The sequence below is a fragment of the Chrysemys picta genome, chromosome 2 (genome assembly GCF_011386835.1).
Source record: "Chrysemys picta bellii isolate R12L10 chromosome 2, ASM1138683v2, whole genome shotgun sequence".
In the NCBI taxonomy this organism is placed as follows: domain Eukaryota; kingdom Metazoa; phylum Chordata; order Testudines; family Emydidae; genus Chrysemys; species Chrysemys picta.
In genome coordinates, this window is record NC_088792.1 from 238441833 (window position 1) to 238462644 (window position 20812).

The 20812-nt window shown below is 45.7% G+C and overlaps 1 protein-coding gene across 2 annotated transcripts; it reads right to left on the bottom strand.

The window, feature by feature from the left end:
• Positions 1 to 432: 432 nt before the first annotated feature.
• On the bottom strand, positions 433 to 18963 carry IL7 (interleukin 7). 2 transcript variants are annotated; one of them, XM_005301534.5, is made up of 5 exons: positions 18143 to 18963; positions 12697 to 12836; positions 10112 to 10198; positions 3185 to 3340; positions 433 to 1631 (listed from the first exon to the last, which is right to left on the bottom strand). In XM_005301534.5, exons 1-5 carry the CDS (start codon positions 18150 to 18152, stop codon positions 1482 to 1484), a joined length of 543 nt encoding a protein of 180 aa, XP_005301591.1. In that variant the 5' UTR covers positions 18153 to 18963; the 3' UTR covers positions 433 to 1481. The 2 variants fall into 2 exon arrangements, with proteins under 2 accessions (XP_005301591.1, XP_042700694.1); XM_042844760.2 differs by lacking the exon at positions 10112 to 10198 and having other exon boundaries at positions 18143 to 18285.
• Between the last annotated feature and the right edge of the window lie 1849 nt (positions 18964 to 20812).

The window sequence follows — 20812 nt, forward strand, 5'->3', positions numbered from 1 at the left end:
CAGGGTGGGCCAGGGTTCCCCTAATATCCATTGTAGAGTGGTGTTGCTTGGGGCATTGAATGGGAAGACTGCCTGAGTCACTGCAGGACTGACATAGTCAGGGTAGTGGGCATGAGGACTGCCTGACGCTGCTTGTGCAGAGACTTGGAAAGACTCCCTCTGAAGGGGAAATCGCAGTGTGGCTTGGCTGGAGGGCTGAGTCACAAAGCAACCATGGTGTGACTCCATCAGTGAGAGGAGAGCAGCAATGGTGGAAGAGAAGAAAAGCGGCGCTGAACAAGGCGGAGCTACTCGCCAGCAGGAGGTGCCACACAACACTGAGTACAACACATGTGACAGTCAGTTAATCTTAACTACGGTGGCATTATCAGCTCTGTCTATGATATTCTCATATACCAAAAACTAGAACAGAAGCAATGATACCAAAAGAGACACCATTTTGTTAGATATATTAAAAGTGGGTTTTGTTACAAAAGGAGTAGTAATATCTAAGTAAGAAATTGTGAGGTATAAGCAACTAATAAATATTTATAAATTCATCAAAAATTAAATATGAACACATAATTAGTAAAATGCCAATATATTATTCTCTGAAAATACTCATACATATCTTAAGTCATGTCTGTTTTATGTTAAATACACTATGTAAAATATATACACTAAAGTCATCACAATTAATGTAAGCTATTCTAACTATTCCTGCAGCTAACGGTGATTACCAAATCCACAATGCCAATATTTTCTCCAGTCAGCTGATCTTGCTCATGTTCAGGAGCTACCCTTTTCCCCATCCACAGGTCTTACTCTGTCTTGCCTCTAGCTACTTCAGCAGCGTCTGTGCTAGATCCCTCCAAAACTGATACCTCTTCCTAGGCTGTGTAAAAATAATTAATTCCCCTAGCTTTTTCTGGCACAGTCCTGGTTCCATTTTTTGGCCTTCAAAGCAGCTTGCAGATCCCATCAGATACCAGTACTTCAAATATTATTGCATCAGCAGAACTGGCTCAGGAGCCATTCTTACCTAGCATAACTGTTAATTCTGATCCATGATGTAGTTATATAAAACATCATATTAATTTGACATTTTGCTTTCTTTGCCGTTTCCAAGATTATTTATTGCAGTAGGCACCTCAAAGTTTCTTCTCAACTTAAACTCATATAAAGTTACTGAAAAAACATGACCAAGTATTTGTAGATAGCTACAAAGTATAAGTACTTTTCATTGTGTGAAGGTGGGGCTACAGCATTCTGTTCTGTTTGTCTTTGCTTCCAATTGTGTTGTTAGCTTCCACTTCTTGAACTTTAGCAGTTCAATTTGTTGGTTTCCAATGGCTTTGTCCCCAGGAACAAGGTATTGGATCGTCTCATCAGAACTTTGGCAAAAAGTATTTATGTAAGCAGCCAGAGATACTTGAAGAATGCATGTAAAGTGCAAAGCAATAGTACTTTGAAAGAACAGACAGGATTGCATTTTAAGTTTTTTACCTAGCAATTTCTTTTTCAAACTTATTCCAGCAGGATCTAAGACTAGATATAGTTTCCTTTAGTTCACATAATTCTTGGCAACATTTTTTCTTGGGGCCTTGTGCCCCTAGTATGTCTTTGCTGGGTTGTGTAAGCAATATGCAAACCTGTAAAAGAACAGTTTTTAAATTGTTAATCGAGATGAGCTTATGTTCCTTTCTGTAGAGAAATACTTTAAAACATAAAACAATCAAATATATATCAATAAATGTAATTATCCTAACTGAGCCAGAACACTGGGCTACTCACAATAAGGCCATAGAATCTTAGTCACTTGTGATCACAATCCAATCAATACCACTAGCGGCACAGTGCCTCTTTATACCAAACCAGAAAACTCAGGGTACGTCTACACTACCCGCAGGATCGGCGGGTAGTGATCGATTTATCGCGTCTAGTGTATCTTAGGTCGACCCTTCCCCCCAAGTGTAGACCTAGCCTCAGTTTTGTCTTTGAAGGAAGCATGCCACCTGCTGAACTATCAACAAATCTTCCTATAGCATCCAGTGGTGCTTTGAAGGTTTCAGATGCAAGTACTGACCTTGCCTAATCCTTGGTTAATTAATGCATATAAAAAACCCAAATCCAATTACAGTAAAAGCTTTGTTATCTGGCATGTTGGGTGAATGGGGGGCTGCCAGTTAATCAAATATGCCAGTTAACTAAGAGTTATACTTTACCAATTGCAGGGGTGTGGGGTGTGGGGTGTGGAAGGGGATATGGGCTCTGGGCTGGGGGTGTGGGCTCCAGGGTGGGGCCAGAAATGAGGGATTCAGGGTTCGGGAGGGAGAGCCGAGCTGAGAATTGAGTGTGTGAAGGGGTGCAGGCTCTGGGGTGGGGCCAGGGATGAGGGGTTTGGGGTACAGGAGGGGACTCTGGGGTTTGAGAAGGGGTGTGGGTGCAAGAGGGGGCTCGGGTGAAGATTGGGGTGGGCTCTGGGAGGGAGTTTGGGTGCAGGAGGGAGTTTGGGTTGGGGCTTCAGGATGCCAGATCTGGCCGGCACTCACCTGGGGGTGGCTCCCCGCAAGAGGCAACATGATGTCCCTGCTGCTCCTAGGCAGAGGCATGGCTGGGCAACTCTCCGAGCTGCCTCCGCCCGCAGGCACTGCCCCTGCAGCTCCTATTGTCCACAGTTCCCAGCCAATGGGAGCTGTGGAGCCAGCGGGTAGAGCAGGGGCAGTGCATGGAGCCCCTATGGCCATTCCTCCACCTAGGAGCAGCAGGGACATCATGTCACCGCTTCCGGGGAGCCACACAGAGCCAGGTACGGAGCCTGCTGGCCCCGGGCCAACTGGACTTTCAACGAAGATCAGAAATGCTGGTTTATAGAGCTTTCCGGTGGGTAAAGTGCCAGACAGCTCAGCTTTTACTGTACTATTAAAGGGTGAAACTGAAAAATTATGTTTCAAAAATATTAGTAGAGGACTTATTTTGAAAAGTGTTAGTGCTTACCATAGAATCTTTCCATAGTCGTCAATGGGCTTTACATCAGAGCCTTAAGCTCTGTATCAAGGGGCATACTCTATGTGGTGAGTTTTATAATGTTTCATTTTGGTTGATGGTAGTAACCTTCTATTCTGAAGAGACTTAAGAGAGCAATGTACTTCCTTCTTTATATAAAAATATGCAAGGTAATTTGTAGGCTCTCCCAACAACTTACCTTTCTATTTTTTTGCTCTCTATCACATCTGCAATGTAGAATTTCTAATGTCATACACGAAACCCGAGCAGTTTGCCATCTGAAATCTTTGTTGATCTTTTTTTTATAAAAGAATTTAAGCATGTCACATGCCATATTCTGTAATGACCTTATTTCCTATGAAGAAAGAAATAAAGAAAAGATGCCTTGAGTTTGAGTTCCCTTTGATTTTATATAATGGTTGGCTGTCTTAAGCTGTTTCAGTAGGCATTAGCTTGTTTAGAAGCTGCTATGCTGTTCTCTTCCAATATATCATGTGATTAACCTGACTAAATTTTCAGACCCTTATAGTGTATGAAGCATTACTAGATGTGTTGAATTCAGTCTGCAATTACAACTGACACTGGTGGGTTTTGATCTTATCTAAAACAAACTAATATATCAAATTTTTAAAAGTGATTGTGGTTATGACAACTACCTATGTGTGAATTTATGAATATTAGTATGTATAGTAATAAGATTCTCCCTCCCCCCCCCCAACAACTTTGGCTTCTACATGGGGACAATGTCTGCCACAACATTATTTTAGAAATACTTCTTACTAGAAAGTGCAGATTATTTTGTAAAAGATGTCTTACATACATAGAATTAAAGATCAATATCTGAAGTGAAGATTAGTTGTATTGGTAACAACAGAAAAAAATTTGGTAGGAAAATAAAACAAAGCAGTTAACAAGTAAAAATTAATCTTTCAAATAACTGACATAAAGAAGGCATCCTGTTCTTCATTCCATACTGAATGAAACTATTTTAAAAAAATCAACATTTTAATAAATGAATATAATCTCTGTAGTATGAGATATTGGCTTCTTTGGAAACAGAATTACGACTTAGTTTCAAATAAAAATCAAGTACTGATGTGCAGTATGCATAAATTTTAGGCCCAGAAAAGATTAAAAGGAAATTATTTTATTAGCTCATAAGAACATAAAAACGGCCGTACTGGGTCAGACCAAAGGTCCATCTAGCCCAGTATCCTGTCTACTGACCAATGCCAGGTGCCCCAGAGGGAGTGAACCTAACAGTGATCTCTCTCCTGCCATCCATCTCCACCCTCTGACGAACAGAGTCTAGGGACACCATTCCCTACCCATCGTGGCTAATAGCCATTAATGGACTTAACCTCCATGAATGTATCCAGTTCTCTTTTAAACACTGTTATAGTCCTAGCCTTCACAACCTCCTCAGGTAAGGAGTTCCACAAGTTGACTGTGCAAGTAAACTCTGGAAAAAAAAAAGTGTACTAACCTTTCTGTAACTGTTCTTCGAGATGTGTTGCACATGTCCATTCTATTGTAGATGTGTGTGCGCCCCGAGCACAGCTGCCAGAAAATTTTCCCTTAGAGGTATCCATCGGGTCGGCTCTGGTGTGTTCTGGGGCTGTCTGTCCATAGCATTGGTATATAGGGCATTGCCAACCCCATACCCCCTCAGTTCCTTCTTTCCAGCCAACTCCGATAAGATGGGTAGGAGGGTGGGTCTTGGAATGGACATGTGCAACATATCTTGAACAAGTTACAGAAAGGTTTTCTTTTTTGAGTAATTGCACATGTTCATTCCAACATAGGAGACTCCCCAGCAGTTGTACAGGTGTCCCTAGCCTCTGTTTGCCAGAAGCTGGGAATGGGCGACAGGGAATGAATCACTTGATGATTACCTGTTCTGTTCATTCCCCCTGGGGCACCTGGCACTGGCCACTGTCAGAAGACAGGATACTGGGCTTTCTTATGTTCTTCTGTAGGTGGAGGGCTCGGAGTTTACTGACATGCTGACTGCAACACAGCTTGGTCAAATCCAGCATTGTCCCTAGCCTGCTGAGTGATGGCATAATGAGAAGCAAATGCGTGTACTGACGACCAAGTTGCTGTGCTACAAATGTCCTGAATAAGGACCTGGGCTCAAAACACTGCTGAAGATGCTTTGTGTCCTTGTTGAATGAGCGGTCAGGGTGGGAACACCCGCTAGTTTGTAACATATGCAAACACATGACATGTTCCATGATGAAATTACCTGAGCTCTGACAGAGAGACCTTTCATCCTGTTTGCAACCGCTACAAACACCTGCATGGATTTCCGAAGCTGTTTGGTCCTTTCTATGTAGAAAGCCAGTGCATATCTAACGAGTGGAGCCTTTGCTCTTCCTTGTTGTATGTGGCTTCGGATAGAAAACCAGTAGGAAGATTGCTAAGGAACTGGGAGACCACCTTTTGGAAGGAAAGCAGGGTGAGGACACAACTGCACCTTATCCTTAAAGAACACCGTGTACAGTGGCTCCAAAGTGAGGGCACGGATCTCTGAAACTCTTCTGGCTGAAGTAATGGCCACTAAGAAGGTCACCTTCCAGGAGAGGTACAGTAACGAGCAAGTTGCCAGTGGCTTGAATGGGGGACCTGTAAGCTTTTATAAGACAAGGTTGAGGTCGGGGGAAGGGGGACTGGCTGTTGCACCTGCGGGTACAACCTCTCAAAGCCCTTAAGGAAATGGTTAGAAAGATGGATCGGTCATCCAAGGGTGAAAAGCAGAGATTGCTGCCAGGTGGACTCTAATCGACGCCACGTTTAAACTCTAATTGACTGCAGTTTCAAGTGCAGTAAGTACACTAGAATGAACGGCAGTGACGATCGCATAGGTGAGACACCGTTCTGGGAAGACCAGATAGCAAACCACTTCCATTCTGCTAGGTAAGTCGCCCTGGTGGAAGGTTTTCTGATTCCTAGTACAACCTCAAGGACCTGCTCCAAGCAGGCCAGTTCTGTGGGGTTTAGCCATGGACCTTCCAGGCCATCAGGTGGAGGGACCCAAGGTTTGGGTGGAGCAGATGACCGTGGTCCTGAGAGATCAGGTCTGGATGTAGAAGTAGTGGGATTGGTGACGCCACTGAGAGGTCCAGCAGAGAGGCGAACCAGTGCGGGCAGGGCCGAGCCAGAGCTATTAGAATGACCTGCACTTGATCCCATTTGATCTTCAACAGGACCTTGTGCACAGGTGGAATAGGAGGGAAAGCATAGAACAGGTGACCTGTCCATGGAAGAAGGAAAGCATCTGAAAGTGACTCGGGGCTGTGACTCAAAAGGGAGCAGAACTGGTGACACTTCCTGTTGTGCTTTGTAGCAAACAGATCTACCTGGAGAGTCCCCCGCTGCTGGAAAATGACCTTCATGACATCTAGGCAAGGGATCACTCATGGTGATTGGACAAGGATCTGCTGAGATGATCTATCAGCTCATTTTGTGCTCCTGGTAGGTAGGAGGCCTCAAGGTGAATTGAGTAGGTTATGCAAAAATCCCGTAACCGAACTGCCTCCCAACACAGAGAACATGGCCACCATGTTGTCTGTTAGAACCAACACATTTTTGCCTTTAACATGAGGCAGGAATGCCTGACAAGCCAGGAGGACTGCCCTGAGCTCCCTGACATTGATGTCTAGAAAGAGCTCTTCCGGGGACCACAGGCCTTGAGTTCTGAGGGGACCCAAGTGAGTTCCCCAGCCCAGTGCTGATGCATCTGTGACCAGAGAGAGTGACGGATGGAGCCATGAAAATGGGTTGCCCTTGCAAACCGCCAGTGGGTCCTGCCACCAATCGAGTGAGTTGAGAACCAGGCAAGGAATCATAAGGACCATATCCAGATGAGGGCAGTTTGGCGAGTACACCGAGGCCAGCTATGTTGGGAGAGGTCTGAGGTGTAGTCTCACATATGCACTACATAAGTACATGTGGCCATATGACCCAAGAGTCTCAGACAACTCTGGGCCATCGTCATTGGGCGATCCTTGAGGCAAGCTATGAACTCCATGACTGCTTGAAAACACCTTTCTGGGAGGAAGGTTCTGGCCTGGACAGAGTTAAGCACAGCTCAGATAAACTCTATCCTCTAAACTGCGGTAAGGGTGGATTTCTGTGTATTTATAAGCAGGCCCAGGTCCTGGAAAATCAACTGGATGAGGTGGATGCTGGACTCCTTCTGAGCCCTGGTTTGGCCTCTGACCAGCCAGTCATTGAGCTAAAGATACACCTGCACCCGTTGGCTCCTCAAGAAGACTGCTACTACTGCCATGCACTTTGTAAACACTTGTGGGGTAGTTGACAGGCTGAACGGGAGAACTGCAAATTGGTAATGCACATGATCCACTATCAATCTGAGGAACCTCCTGTGTCCCTGAAAAATTGGTGTGTGAAAATAGGCATCTCTCAAATCAAAGGCGATGTACTAGTCCCCTAGATCCAGGGAGGTAATGATGGACTTACCAAGGCGACCTTGCAGAACTTTAGCTTCTTGAGATAACTGTTAAGCTGGCGCAGGTCCAGGATAGGTCTGAGACCCCCCCCTTGTTTTTTTCCTAATCCCAAAAGCTGGGAGTAGAACCTGCAACCCCTTAAATTCTGTGGAATCTCTTCCATGGCTCCCACCTGTAGGAGCAACTGCACCTCTTGGGCCAGAAGTTGCTTGTGAGAGGAGTCCCTGAAGAGGGATGGGGAGAGGGGTGAGGTGGGAGGGAAGAACTGAATTGAAGGGTATATCCCACTTCTATTGTGCTCAGTACCCAATGGTTTGTAGTAATATGGGACCACTGCCCGAAGGAAGTGGGACAAGCGGTCCACAAACAAAGGGTAGGTTGGATCCAAAGTTTGTGTGACTGGTATGGCGTCCTCAAGTGCCACATCAAAAGGCCTACTTAGAGCCCCCTGAATATCTGGGAGGAGCGGGCATTGATGTTGAGGAGGATTGGGGTGAAGGCCTCTGCCTGAAGCCTTTACTCCTCTTTCTCTGAGAGTCCTGCCGGGCCGGCAGAGGGAAGAACCAGGAGGAATGTTGGGGTCTATAATGCTTCTCAAAGACATTGGGGTGTAGAAGCCCAGGGACTTCAGATTATCCCTGGAGTCCTTGAGGTCATGAAGCTTGATGTCTATCTGCTGAGAAGAGTGAAGTGCCCTCAAAGGGAAGGTCTTGGAGGGTCTGCAGAACCTCATGTGGGAGGCCTGAGACTTGGAGCCAGGAACTCCTACACATGACCACCGTGGAGGCCATGGACCTGGTCTCTGAATCCTCAGCATTCAGGGCCACTTGTAGGGAAGCCCTTGCTACAGACTTCCCTTCCTCCACCAAAGAGGAGAATTCCCATTTGGCCTCTTGGGGCATTGAGTCCTTAAACTTTAACAAGGAATCCTAAGTGTTAAAGTCACATCTGCTCAGGAGCGCATTTGATTAGTGATCCTGAGCTGCAAACCGCCAGTTGAGTAGACCTTCCTCCCAAACAGGTCTAGCTTTTTTGCATCTTTTGCTTTCGGGATTGCCCCTGTCACTCTCGCTCATTGGCAGCGGAGCCACCAGGTATCCGGTGGGGGTGGGATGAGGATACAAAAACTCATATTCTGTAGCCAGGACAAAGTACTTCTTATCAGCCTTCTTGGCCATGGGAGGTAGGGACACCAGGGTTTACCGTAGGGTTTTTATTGGGTCCATGATGGCTTCACTGAGGGGAAGGATCACAAGATGTCCACCAAAGAGTGAGAGGACTCCTGAACCCCCTCCACCTGAATGCCCAGGTTTTGGGCCACTCTCTTAAGAAGCTCCTAATGGGCCTTATAGTCATCGTGAGAGGGTGACATGTCAGCTCCTGTCATGGCCTCATCAGGAGAATAGGAGGAGGAAGCTTGCACTGGCAGGGAGCACTAATACTCCTTGCTTTTGGCACCGGCCAGGTCTCGTGACGTTGGCTCCTGGTACTCGGTACTAGAGCCTGGATCAGGCTCTGCTTGAAGAAGTGGCAGCACTCTTCCCTCGCAGGCCACCGAGTATGAGTATCTCCATCGAGGATCCTGAATAAAGGGAAATGCCCACAGGTTCTAGAAGGACCACTGTGCAGGCACCTGCCACTAGCCAGCAGGCCAAGCAGTCGACGGTATGGCCTGGCCCAGGTCCATTGCAGGATAGTGCCGACTTGCCTGTTGGGGCTGACTCCTGTGGGAGATATACGACTCCACCTCCGAGGACAAGAAGTCTCTGTGCAGAGACCACGGAGGAGCGGTTCCCATAGGTGCCAGTGAACAGTGTCAAGGCAGGGAACACTGGAACTGGGCCATCACAGCCAGCTTCCCTTTATACAGTACCAAAGGCTGTGGAGTGGCCCAATGTGGGTCGCACTCTGTTCTGGTCTCCATGCCTGGCCATCCTAGGGGTCGGGGAATGTCCTCTCTTGACTGGCATCTTCTTCTGTTTTTAACTCAGCACTGGAGATGCTGAATGGTGCTAAGGTGCCCAAACAGCGGCAGGAGTGCTCCTCTGTGACACCAAGGTGCTTGGTGCCGAGTTTGAATGGCCTGGCTCCAATAGAGGTCCAAGCACTGCTTCTATTAAGATGGACTTCAGCCTAGCATCCTGGTCATTTTTGGTACAGGGCTTGAAGTCCCTGCAACTCTTGCAGCATTCCCAAACGTAAGCTTCCCCTATGTACTTAAGGCAACTGGAATGTGGGTAGCCCAGAGGCATAGCCTTGCTGCAGGAGCCACAAGGCTTGAAGCTCAGCCACCAAGGCATGCCTCAGTACTGGGAGCGGAGGAAACTAACTCTAACAACTACAAGAGAAACGTAACCAACTATGAACAAAACTATATGTATAGAAAGAAAGGAAACAAAGTCCACTGAGGAAGACTTGCAAGATAAGGATAGAGCATTTCCAGCGACCATCATGTGTGGTAAGAAGGAACTGAGAGGACGTGGTCAGCAGTGCCCTACATACCAACGCTATGGACGTGTAGCACCAAAGGACACCAGAGCCGACTTGACAGATACCACGGAGGGCATATTTTCTGGTGACTGTGCTCAGGGCGCGCAAACACCTACATTGCAACCGACATGCAATCATTCAAAGAAGAAGTTGTCTTTTACCTGAGTATCATTGCAGAAAAACGCACTGGGGTTTTCATGTCTTTTATTCCTGCAGCACCTGTCACGATACTCTTCAGACATATTTTCCTATAATAGATCATACGTTAAATAATGTAACGGTGTTCTAATCAAGTTGGCTTGGCTTCTCTTTCAACAGTTGATGAACTTAACTCCTTACACTGCTTTTTAGGACGGCATCAAGAGTAGCAGTGGAAATAGAGAATGCTGAATTTTTTCTTGGCAAGTAACCTAAGGAGGAAATAATTTAGCTATAGTTTGCAAGGGTAGTTATTTATAATTTTGAAACTACAGATTCCACTTAATTACTTGATTCTTAACAGTGTTTTTTTGGTTTTGTTTTTGTTTAAAGTTTATTCTCTTAAGCTGTAAGGCTTGCCCCTTTGCTCCGCCATTTTTTCCCCTTTGTTTCCTTCTTCCACACCTTTCTTTATGTCATCCAGATGCTTGTAATAATCTCTTGATCCCCAGGGAAACACATTCTCTCCCTCTCTTCTTTCCAACCCCCCTCAAAAGTCTCTCTGAACCTTGCAGAAGAAATGTATTAATTCATATCAATATTATGTCATCCTATATTTTAAAAAATTCAAGAAAGGTTTAGTCATCTCTATCCTTTGGGTTTCCCTTTGTATTTTTGTTCCAACTTTGTCAGTGTTTCAGAAGCACATCTGAACAAAACTGACTTCAAACTTTGGAAACAGTAGATTGTGTAAACAGAGAGGTAGTGACTCAACACAAAGCCCTAAAGAGTCAAATATTCAAAGACATAAAACAATTAAGAGAGCATCAAACAGCTGTTTGTTTGCTAAAGTGCTGAAATTCCATTCCAGACACAAGGGCCAGTCAGTCAGCAGCTCCGCCTGACTTTTCAAATAGCTTCACAATAATCACTCTGGTTGGTAGGTAGGTAGCTCACTGGGTGGGACAAAAAGACAGTGAATGAAACCCTAGCTCCATTGGAGTCCATGGCAAAACTCCCCTAGACTTCAAGGGGGCCAGGATATACCCACTACCTGCCTGTAGTTAATGTCTGCAGTCACCAGATATGGAGCAAAATCACAATGAGCATTGCCACACATAACCTCTAATAGAAATCATATTTTACTCTTGCCATTCTTTTAAACTCACCCATAATTTGGGGGGAATGATCATGGGAACCTTGGTTCTTGAGAATTTAAGAAACACATACCATAGTTTGGGGGAGAAATCAACATTATTCTCTCTGTGTGGTGACATTGCTTATTGACAGTCATCAAAGTTTTTATTTTATTCTTTAATATTTTTGCTCTGTGAACCACTGCACTTATAGAAATCTAGATCAAATTTAGCCTTGAGCATAACCTTGCAAATCCTGCTCTGAGTCAGACTAGACAGAAATTAGTAACTAAAAGAAAAGTAACTGTCTTACACACACTGCAGCAGCGTGGTACTTATCAGAACTATTAATTATGGTGGCTCGGTGAGTGTAATGGGGGTAAAGATCCTTCTGCCTCTAGGTTCCAGGTTCAAACCAGAACACAGGTTTTGTAGTAACTGAAAGTTATTTGCTATCACTATGTGATCTCAGGCAAGAGGCTAGTGGACACCTTCTACCACACAAACAGTATTACTAACAGTTCTTTCTGGTAATTTAAGCAGACAGAGAAGCGCTGATTAGACATGGAGACTGAACTAACCTCTCCAGAGCTGGGGTAACACACATTGGCTGGGAAATGAGGGAATCAGCAAAATAGGTGCTGGTGCTACCCCTATTCTGTGAGGACTACAGATTTCAATATTCACAATCCCATACCTTTCATGAGCACTAAATTCACAGCTCCTTAAATAAAAATTAAATAGCAAATACTTTCATTTTTTCCTAGTCTCCTGTGGAATTCTAACGACTAGGAATGATTCACTTGATGTAGAGAGCTGTTGACTCAAGCATTCTATTTAATGTGCTGGCACAAAGATATAAAATACTTGATTAATGGTCTGGGTATGTCAGTTTTCCCCTTAACTGGCCTTTCACATGGATTTCAAATATGGTGATTATTTCCAGTTTGGATCATTGTCAGCAATGAGAGGTAGAGATCAAGACTGAGGACCAGTTTTTTAAATGCTGACTCTGGTTTGTGCATATATTCAACAGAGGGCATAAAACTTCAGGCAAAGTTATAAAGAGATGCAAATTATGGGTCAGATTATGTAGCTTCTACTCATATTGAATAGCATTTACAAACACAAGTAGTCTCAGTGACTTCACCACAACTACTGTGTAAGTGCTCTCCAATGGGATTAGGTGTTACACAATCTAGACCTAAATATTTTATATCTCTAACTACCTGTTGCAAGGACACAATCATCTGAGTCATATCATTTGCACCTGCAAATAACTGCATTCACAGCTAGGTGTGAGTGCAAAATTAGAGGCTGCATCGTTATGTCCCCTAAAAAAAAACTGCACACCCATTTTAATGTGTGCCTTTCATTGTGACATTTAGGATGAATTAACCTTAAAATTATTCACAAAAAGAAGACCTTTACTTTAAAAAAAAATTTTAAAACAAAAGAATATGACTACCTACCAGCAATTCAATATCGTGGCTTAGGATATTCTCATATTTTTCACGTATTACAGTTGTATTTTCCATCACACAAGTAGATGAATTTACTGGCAACAGAACTACGAACAGAGGCAGAATCCCAAAGACAGACCTAAAAAAAACTAGATTACAACAACATCAATCAAGTATATATTTAATACCACAGAGTATGCTCTATTAACTGTTATATAATGAAGTCTCTTATAGTAACTTATCTGGGATTTATTGTTCAACTCTACCAAATAACTGGTACATTACAGTCCATTTTGGGTATGAAATGTGAAAATGCCTGTAAATATACTTTTCTGACAAGGTATCTTTTAAATGCATTTTCAGAGTATGTTGCCCTAGGGGTATTAACATAAACTTAGTTTATTACTTTTGTTAGCATTAATTATGTTGAGGGGACAATAATATCCTTTGGTGTATTGTTAGAAATCCTGAAGTACTACAGTATACAGCAGATGAAGTATACAAGTTTGCAAGTATAATTTTACTTTTTAAATATTTGGATGGCGGGGGGGGGTTAAAGTAAAGTTAGTGCTCATGAAAGACACTGTCCTATTTGCCCTCCATTGGGAAGGTCGGGCCCCTCAAAGAGTCATGCAGGCTGCCAGTCCTAGAAACTAAAATAGCCTCCATGTGCCAAATCTGCTTTGAGTGAAGTCAATGCAGAAATCCAACTAAATTCAATGTACATGTAACAGCTATTCTGTAATATACGTTTCGCCACAGCTCCCTACCAATGGACCTTAATGCTGTCTTGGAAGATTACCTCTAGGAATAAGAATATAGCTCAGTCTTCATGCCCCCTCAATCCCTCTCTGCTGATGTTGTCAATTGTGGTAATGTTGATCATGGGGTAGACAGCTACCCTGTAGAAACTGAACTGAGAAACTCTTTTCAGCGCTGTTAGTCAAATTTCACAGTCTTTATTTAGGCAAATTTCCCTTTGACTTTTAATGAGAGTTTTGCTTGAGTAACAGGCAAATTCTTTATCCCTATCTTAGGTATTTCGAGGGCACCCATCACCAAAATCATAAGTCATTGAAGAGCCATCCAAGGGAAATAATTTATCGCCACTAACAGTCAGGGCTGGATTTAAACAAGTCAAATAAAGGTGATCGGGTCAATATCTCATTACACATTCCTTGACCTAGTCAGGTCCTAAGAACATATATACAAGAGCACATATAACACACATTGTCCAGGAAGCCTGGGCACCTAATTTAGGCCTGTGGATTACACTAACTGGCAGGGTGCCTAAAAGTTAGGCATTGCAATACTGAATCTAAGTCTCCTCAGTAGAGCTAGCCCTAGGCACCTGTCTGCATCTTTAGGCTCCTAACTAACTTTAAAAATCTGGTCCAAAGTGCTTTGTAATCTCTTGAGATTAAAGACATAAATATAGTAAATGTAAGGCTGTAAAAGCCTATAATTTATTAAGGCTGTATCTGCCATCTATGTATCACATAATGTGTCCCTGATCCTGCTATTCAGACCTCTGACTTCTACAGAGTCACCGAGTTTAAGGCCAGAGGGACCACTAGATCATCTAGTCTGATCTCCTGAATATCACAGGCCACCAGCACTGCCCCACACCCTATTCTAAATGTAGGGTTTAAAGTATTACAGCCCCCAGGAATTTAGATGATTATGGTACACCAATGGCAGAGGCCCCTGTAATGGTAGGGAAATGATTAAGTGAGATGTACCCAGATAATCCTGGCAAGTGACTGGCACCCATACTGTGCAGAGGAAGTCAAAGGAAACACAAGGTTGCTACCAATCTGACCTGGGGAAAAATTCAGTTAGACTCTGAGCATATGAGCAAGAACCAGCCAGGCAAGCACCCAAAAAACAGAATGCTCAGTGCCACCCCAGAGCCCCGGCCCACTCCATCCAATATCCAATCTCCAGCTGTGGCCATCTCTGATGCTTCAGAGCAGGGGTTGCCAACCTGTGGCTCCAGAGCCACATGCAGCTCTTCAGAAGTTAATATGTGGCTCCTTGTATAGGCACCGACTCTGGGGCTGGAGCTACAAGCGCCAACTTTCCAATGTGCTGGTGGGTGCTCACTGCTCAACCCCTGGCTCTGCCACAGGCCCTGCCCACACTCCACCCCTTCCAGCCCCCTCCCCTGCCCTCACTCCTCCCCCTCCAAGCCTCCTGCATGCCACGAAACAGCTGATTGGGAGGTGCAGGGAGGGAGGGGGAGGTGCTGATCGGTGGGGCTGCCGGTGGGTGGGAGGTGCTGGGAGCGGGTGGAGGGGAGCTGATGGGGAGCTGCTGACGTATTACTGTGGCTCTTTGGCAATGTACATTGGTAAATTCTGGCTCCTTCTCAGGCTCAGGTTGGCTATCCCTGCTTCAGAGGAAAGCGACCAAAACAGAATGAAAAACCACAGCATGGGTGGGGTGGGGTGGGGAGGGAAGAATCCCTTTCTGCAGGTGGCCAGCTGAAGCCCTGAAGCAAACTGGAAGTGAGCCCCAGGGCTGCTGAACCCTACCCCGTCATACAATCACACTCATACACTGTCCAGCTCTCTCTTCAAACTAATTAAGTTGTTTGCCCCCACAACTCCTACTGAGAGGCCATAGGAGAACCAGAACCTCATCCCTCTGATGGTTAGAAACCTTCTCCTAATTTCCAGCCTCAATTTGTTCATGGCCAGTTTATATCCATTTGGTTTTGTGCCAACACTGTCCTAAATAGCTCTTTACCTGCCCTAGTGTTTACCCCCCCCCCCCACACACACACACACTCCCCTCAATGTATTTATAGAGAGCAATCAGCCTTCTTTTTGCTAGGTCAAACGAGTCAAGCTCTTTGAGTCTTCTCTCATATGATAAACCCTCCATTCCCTGTTCATCCTAGTAAATCTTCTCTGCACCCATTCCAGTTTAAATGCAACTTTCTTGAACACGTATGACAAGAACTGTATACCAAATTCCAAATGAGGTCTTACTAGTACCTTATATGGTATTAATACTTCTCTAGTTCTACCAGAATATATACAAGGATTGCAGTTGCCTGTTTCACAGTTGCATCACATTACTGGCTCATAGTCATCCTGTGATCAAGGAACACAGCCAGGTCTCTCTCCTCCTCCGTCACTTCCAACTAATGAAACCTCAGCTTGTAGCAGAAATTATTATTAGACCTTAGGTATATGACCCTTGCACTTTGTACTATTGAATTCCATCCCATTTCTGTTATTCTAGTCTTCAAGGTCATCCAAATCTTCCTGTATAATATTCTGATCTTCTTCTGTACTGACTGTCCCTCCCAACTTTGTACCCCCATCAAATTTCATTAGCATACTCCTACTTTCTGTGCCAAGGTCAGTACTAAAAATATTGAGTAAGATTAATCCTAAAACCAATCCTTGAGGAATGCCACTAGTAACCTACCTCCAGTCGTTTTGGGCACAATCTGTTACATTCTCCCCCTTTAACCAGTTCCTTATCCACTTTACAATTCTTATACTAATCCCCATCTTCTCTAATATAACTAACAATTTCCCAGTTGTTTCATATTTCAAAAGACAAATAACAGTGGTCTAAGTCTGTCATTAGTGCAACAGATTCCAACAGTAACATTAAACAAGAATGAATCAGAACCCTTATAGAGATCAGTATATGGCAAGAACACTGTAGCCATAGACCTACTTAATCTAGCAGTTTGTGATTAAAGATAACCTGCAAAGAAAAAAGAGTTGGGCCTATGCCATTACTATTAATTTTTGTTGCCTCTCTATGATCTTTATAAAGAAGGCCTGAAAGGTTTGTTGGCATGTGTTTTTTTTTTACATTAGTAAATTAGGTCCTAATGAACTCATAATACTGATACCATAACAAGAGCCAAGAAAGAGACAGATGATTGAGAAGGGAAAGGATTTTCAGTCAGATTGTTTATAATTAAAAAAAAAGTGAACATTATTTATCTGCAATGACTCATTGCTATTTTGAAGGAAATGAAACTTTTAACAAAGTGAACATTCTGCTCTTCCAGTGAAAGTATATGAGTTCATAACTCCTACTTCCTGAAATCCCCAGCCAGCAAGAGTTAACATTCCTGGGAGTTTCAGGCAGAGGAAAAAGCCCGTATTTACAAAAAGCAAACTTTAGTCCCTTCAGTGTACAAGAAAAGGGCCAGGCAGGCACACTATCAATGTTATACCACCCAGGGGCACTTCTATTTCCTCAGCAACACTCTTGCAATATCTGTGGATTAAGTGACAGTAATGGAAAGCTACCAGGTTGTAGCCTCCTTGCAGGGTTTCAATGCTTCCGAAAGCCTCCACCAGAGGCTGTTCAGAAGCACCAGCAGGACCAGTCTGGGCTTTCCCTGCTGTGGCTCAGAGCACTGGGCAGTCAGGGTCGGCTGTGTCCTTCAGCCCCCCAAGCCATGGAAATGCCCCATTGGCCTGAAGGAGAGAAGAGTGTGTTACCTTCCTGCACCCAGCTTCCCAAAGCAGGAGCATGCACAAGGGGGGGACAAGCAGGGGCACAGCCCCCCTAATTAGTGGGGGCACAGTGGAGGGAGGGAAGCAGCTCGTCTGGCCGCATGGGGTAGTGCCCTTCCAAAAGCAGTCAAATTTTTATTCCTGTGCAGGCCCCCTGCCCCAGAGCAGGATTCTGCCAGAGCCTGCAAACCCAGGAGGCTTAATGCATCTCCCTCCCCCCTCAGCTGACCAGACAGCAAGTGTGAAAAATCGGGATACTTTTTTTCCTCCGGGGATAGTTGCCTATATAAGACAACGCCCCTAATGTTGGGACCCTCTGGCTGAGGAGCCCCTGGCTGGGCGCGTGGGGACTCTCAGAGGCACCCGTTTGGTGCCTGTCTCAACTTTGTGCGGGGCTCGGTGCAGCGTGCCTGCCCTTGGCTTGGCATGGCAGGCCGTGGGCAAGGCGCACGCCGCGGGGAGGGGCGGCTCTTCCCTGCAGGAGCCGAGGGGGCTGTCAGCGGACCCGCTCCCGGGACGCCAGCCGCTGCCTGGGGGCAGCCGGTTTCCCTGCGGGGCGTCCGCGGGCAGGTGTTTGCACCGGCCTTGAGAGCGGCGGCGGCGGCGCTCCCTTGCCCGCTCCTCAACCCCTGCAGTTCCCACCAGCGCAATCCTGATTTCCCGACACCAGGCAGGCTGGGAACCGCGCGCTTCCACTTTCGCTCTGAAAAGCTGGGAAATTCCCGGCCGGAGCAGCGGGGATAAAAGCACCTTCGCGGGCGCCGCTGCACCATTGCGAGCGGTAGCTGCCAGGGAGCCAGCGCAGCCGGGTGAGACGCGCGCGCCGCGGGGCAGGGGCCGCTTGGGCTGCGGGCGGCAGGTAGCGGGCTCTGCAGGCTGGGGTGCAAAATCCGCAGGGCTGTGCGCCGGGAGGGCTGCAAGAGTCGCCGGCTCGGGGGGTTCCCGTGCGCGCCCCTTACCATGGAACATTGTCCGCAGGGGGAGGTAGAGAGAGCTGCGCTGGGGGCTTCTCGGTCATGGTGGTGGCAGAGGCTGGTGCATGGCGCGAGGCTGGTGCAGAGCGCGAGGGGAGGCTCTGGGAGTGCAGAATCCGCCGGGCCAGGCTGCGCCACGAGTTGCTGTGCGAAGGAGCGGGAGTTCCCTGACTCACCAGCCCTCTGGCCGCATCTTCCTTGGGGGAGACGCGCTGGCTCCGCGGGGCTCTGCTTTTCCCATGGGACTTCCGCGTGCACAAGTTACTTTCACTTTCTGCTCTGCCCGTGTGGCCCCTGCTCTCCAGCCAAGGCTGCCGACTCAAGGGCTGCACCGCGGCCGGGGGCTGGGCAGGCGCTCGCGCAGGAGATTCCCCTCCCGGACGCTCTGCCGCAGAGCAGGTGGGACGGCGAAGTTAGCGCGCTTCCTCTCCCCCCTGCGCAGAAAAGCGCCCCCAAACCGCCCGGTCAGGGATCCGTCCGCGAGTCCACCGAGATAGCCAGAGCCTGCGGTCAGAGCGCGGCTGCGGGGGCGGAGAAGGGGGGAAAAGGCAGCGCGGCACTCCAAAGGCCAGAGCCCCAACAGAAGTGACAGCTGGAGGCGCTGCTTGTGTGGCTCGTCCCGGTCCGTGGAAGAGGAGGTGGGATCACACATGCCTTCCACGCCCAGCCCTTCGGGGATCCCAAAGTGCGGGCCGAGGCAGAAGGATGTACCTTGGCAAGGCGCGTGGAAAGAACCATTCGTTAGTAATCAGGCCGTTGTGAAAGGCTGGTTTTTGTTGTTTGCTTGGGGTTTTTTTTTTTTGTATGTTTGGGGTGGGCGGGCGTGCTGCCCGATCCCTGCCTGTGAGAGCCTCCCCACCTGAGGGCTGCACCCAGCTTGCATCCAGTAGCATGTGATTGAAATATGTAACGTGCTGCCGGGTGGAGGTTACTTTTGGACTTCCTTGACTCGTTTTCAACGCTCCTGAAAGAGCGTCGGCCAATCTTTAGTTCGATTGATTTTCCCGGGAAATTGTCCACTAGTTTATCTTGCTGGGGCTGTTTAGGTTTCAAACGATAGTAATGACTGGAGAGTAATTGCAAAGTGGAGAAAGCAGTTGGCGAGGGGGGAATGCACTCTGAGCCATGTGAAAAGGTTTGAAATGTTACCTATCCAATAAACAATACCTCTCCCAGCGAGTCTGCTTTAGCAAAAAGGCCCGCCCGGTCGTGCAAAGCGCTGTGCGTGCGTGGCCCCTCACTGAAATCTGTGGAGCTCTGCCCACTTCCAAACCCCAGCAGTCTGCTCACGTGGATCTCCATGCAGGATCGGGGCCTAACGTTGATAGCTAGTTACATGGGAATGAGAGTTTTGCCTAACTAAAACTTTCAAGATTTGGTCCTTAATTAGATCTGTTCATGAGACTATTGAATTATCACCGGTTTTTTATTGGTTTTACTGGGCAAGCATGCCTTCCACCCCACGTATATCGAAATTTGCCACCCCCTCTGGTCTAAAGTAGCCTGACTTGGTTGATATTCAATTCAAGGCATGCTGCAGGGCTTCTTGGTGGGGGAAAGCAGTTTGGGGGGAGGTTAAGGATAGGTTATGATTTAGGGTGTTAGCTGGCCTGGTTGTATTTGAAGAGGGTTCATGATTTGTGATTCATAGTAAAGAACTGGGAACCCTTGGGGGGATGAAAACTTTGCATTGTAAGGCCCCAGTCCTCCAAACACTTTTGCATGGGCTGAACTTTACTTACTGAAGTAGTCCTATTGACTTCTGGTGGTACTACTGCTATGAGTCAAGGTAGGTGTCTGTGTAAGTAATTGCAAAATCACAGCGAAAAGTTGTACCAAATTCACATATTCACATGCTAGCAAACAGTATGTAAAACTTATAAGAGTACTTTATTTAGCTGGCTTTAGATGTTCTGGATAAAAAACACTAGAAAATCAGCATATCAAAAAATGCAGATATGAAATATAATCATAATGATTAATAAAACCTTCCATAGTGTGACTCATTTAGTTACTAGGCTGCGTTCCTTTAATAATCCATTCTGAAACTGAGAGTTAAATCCTGAAGTCAATGGGCATTTTGACGTAAGTGGTGCCAAGAATACACCCTGCGACTTCTAAATAAATGTAAGTGGTTTTTTTTCATGGTAATGTATTGTTGAAATATGCACAACTTTTTTTTTCTGTAGTCAGAGTGACAAGCAAACCAATAGCTTAGTCTGATCATTTTGGCCAGGGTCTTGCAATTAGATTCACATGTATGCATGGATCTACCAGTGTTTGAAGACCTTCCTAAGTAAAATATGAACAAATAAATAATTGAATGCCATCATCCAAGGACATTATTTCATAAATGCTGCTTAATATGAAAACATCGCTCTGTCGTAGAAAAGCATCAAAAGTGTAAAGAAGCTTGGTTCCCAAAGCATATTCAAAGTAAACTAGAAAATGTAAACTTATTTAATGGTCATGTAAAAAAATAAATGCAATACTTCTTTCATCTCTGTAGTAGCTTCTCGTTTTTTAACATGGTTTTGTCATCTGTTAAAATTACTCAGATTATCCAAAGAGAAATAAGACTATTGTGAAATCAACTACTGTTTTATGACTAAGATTTATTCAGCAATAAATTAATCTGAATGTTAAAAGCAGCAG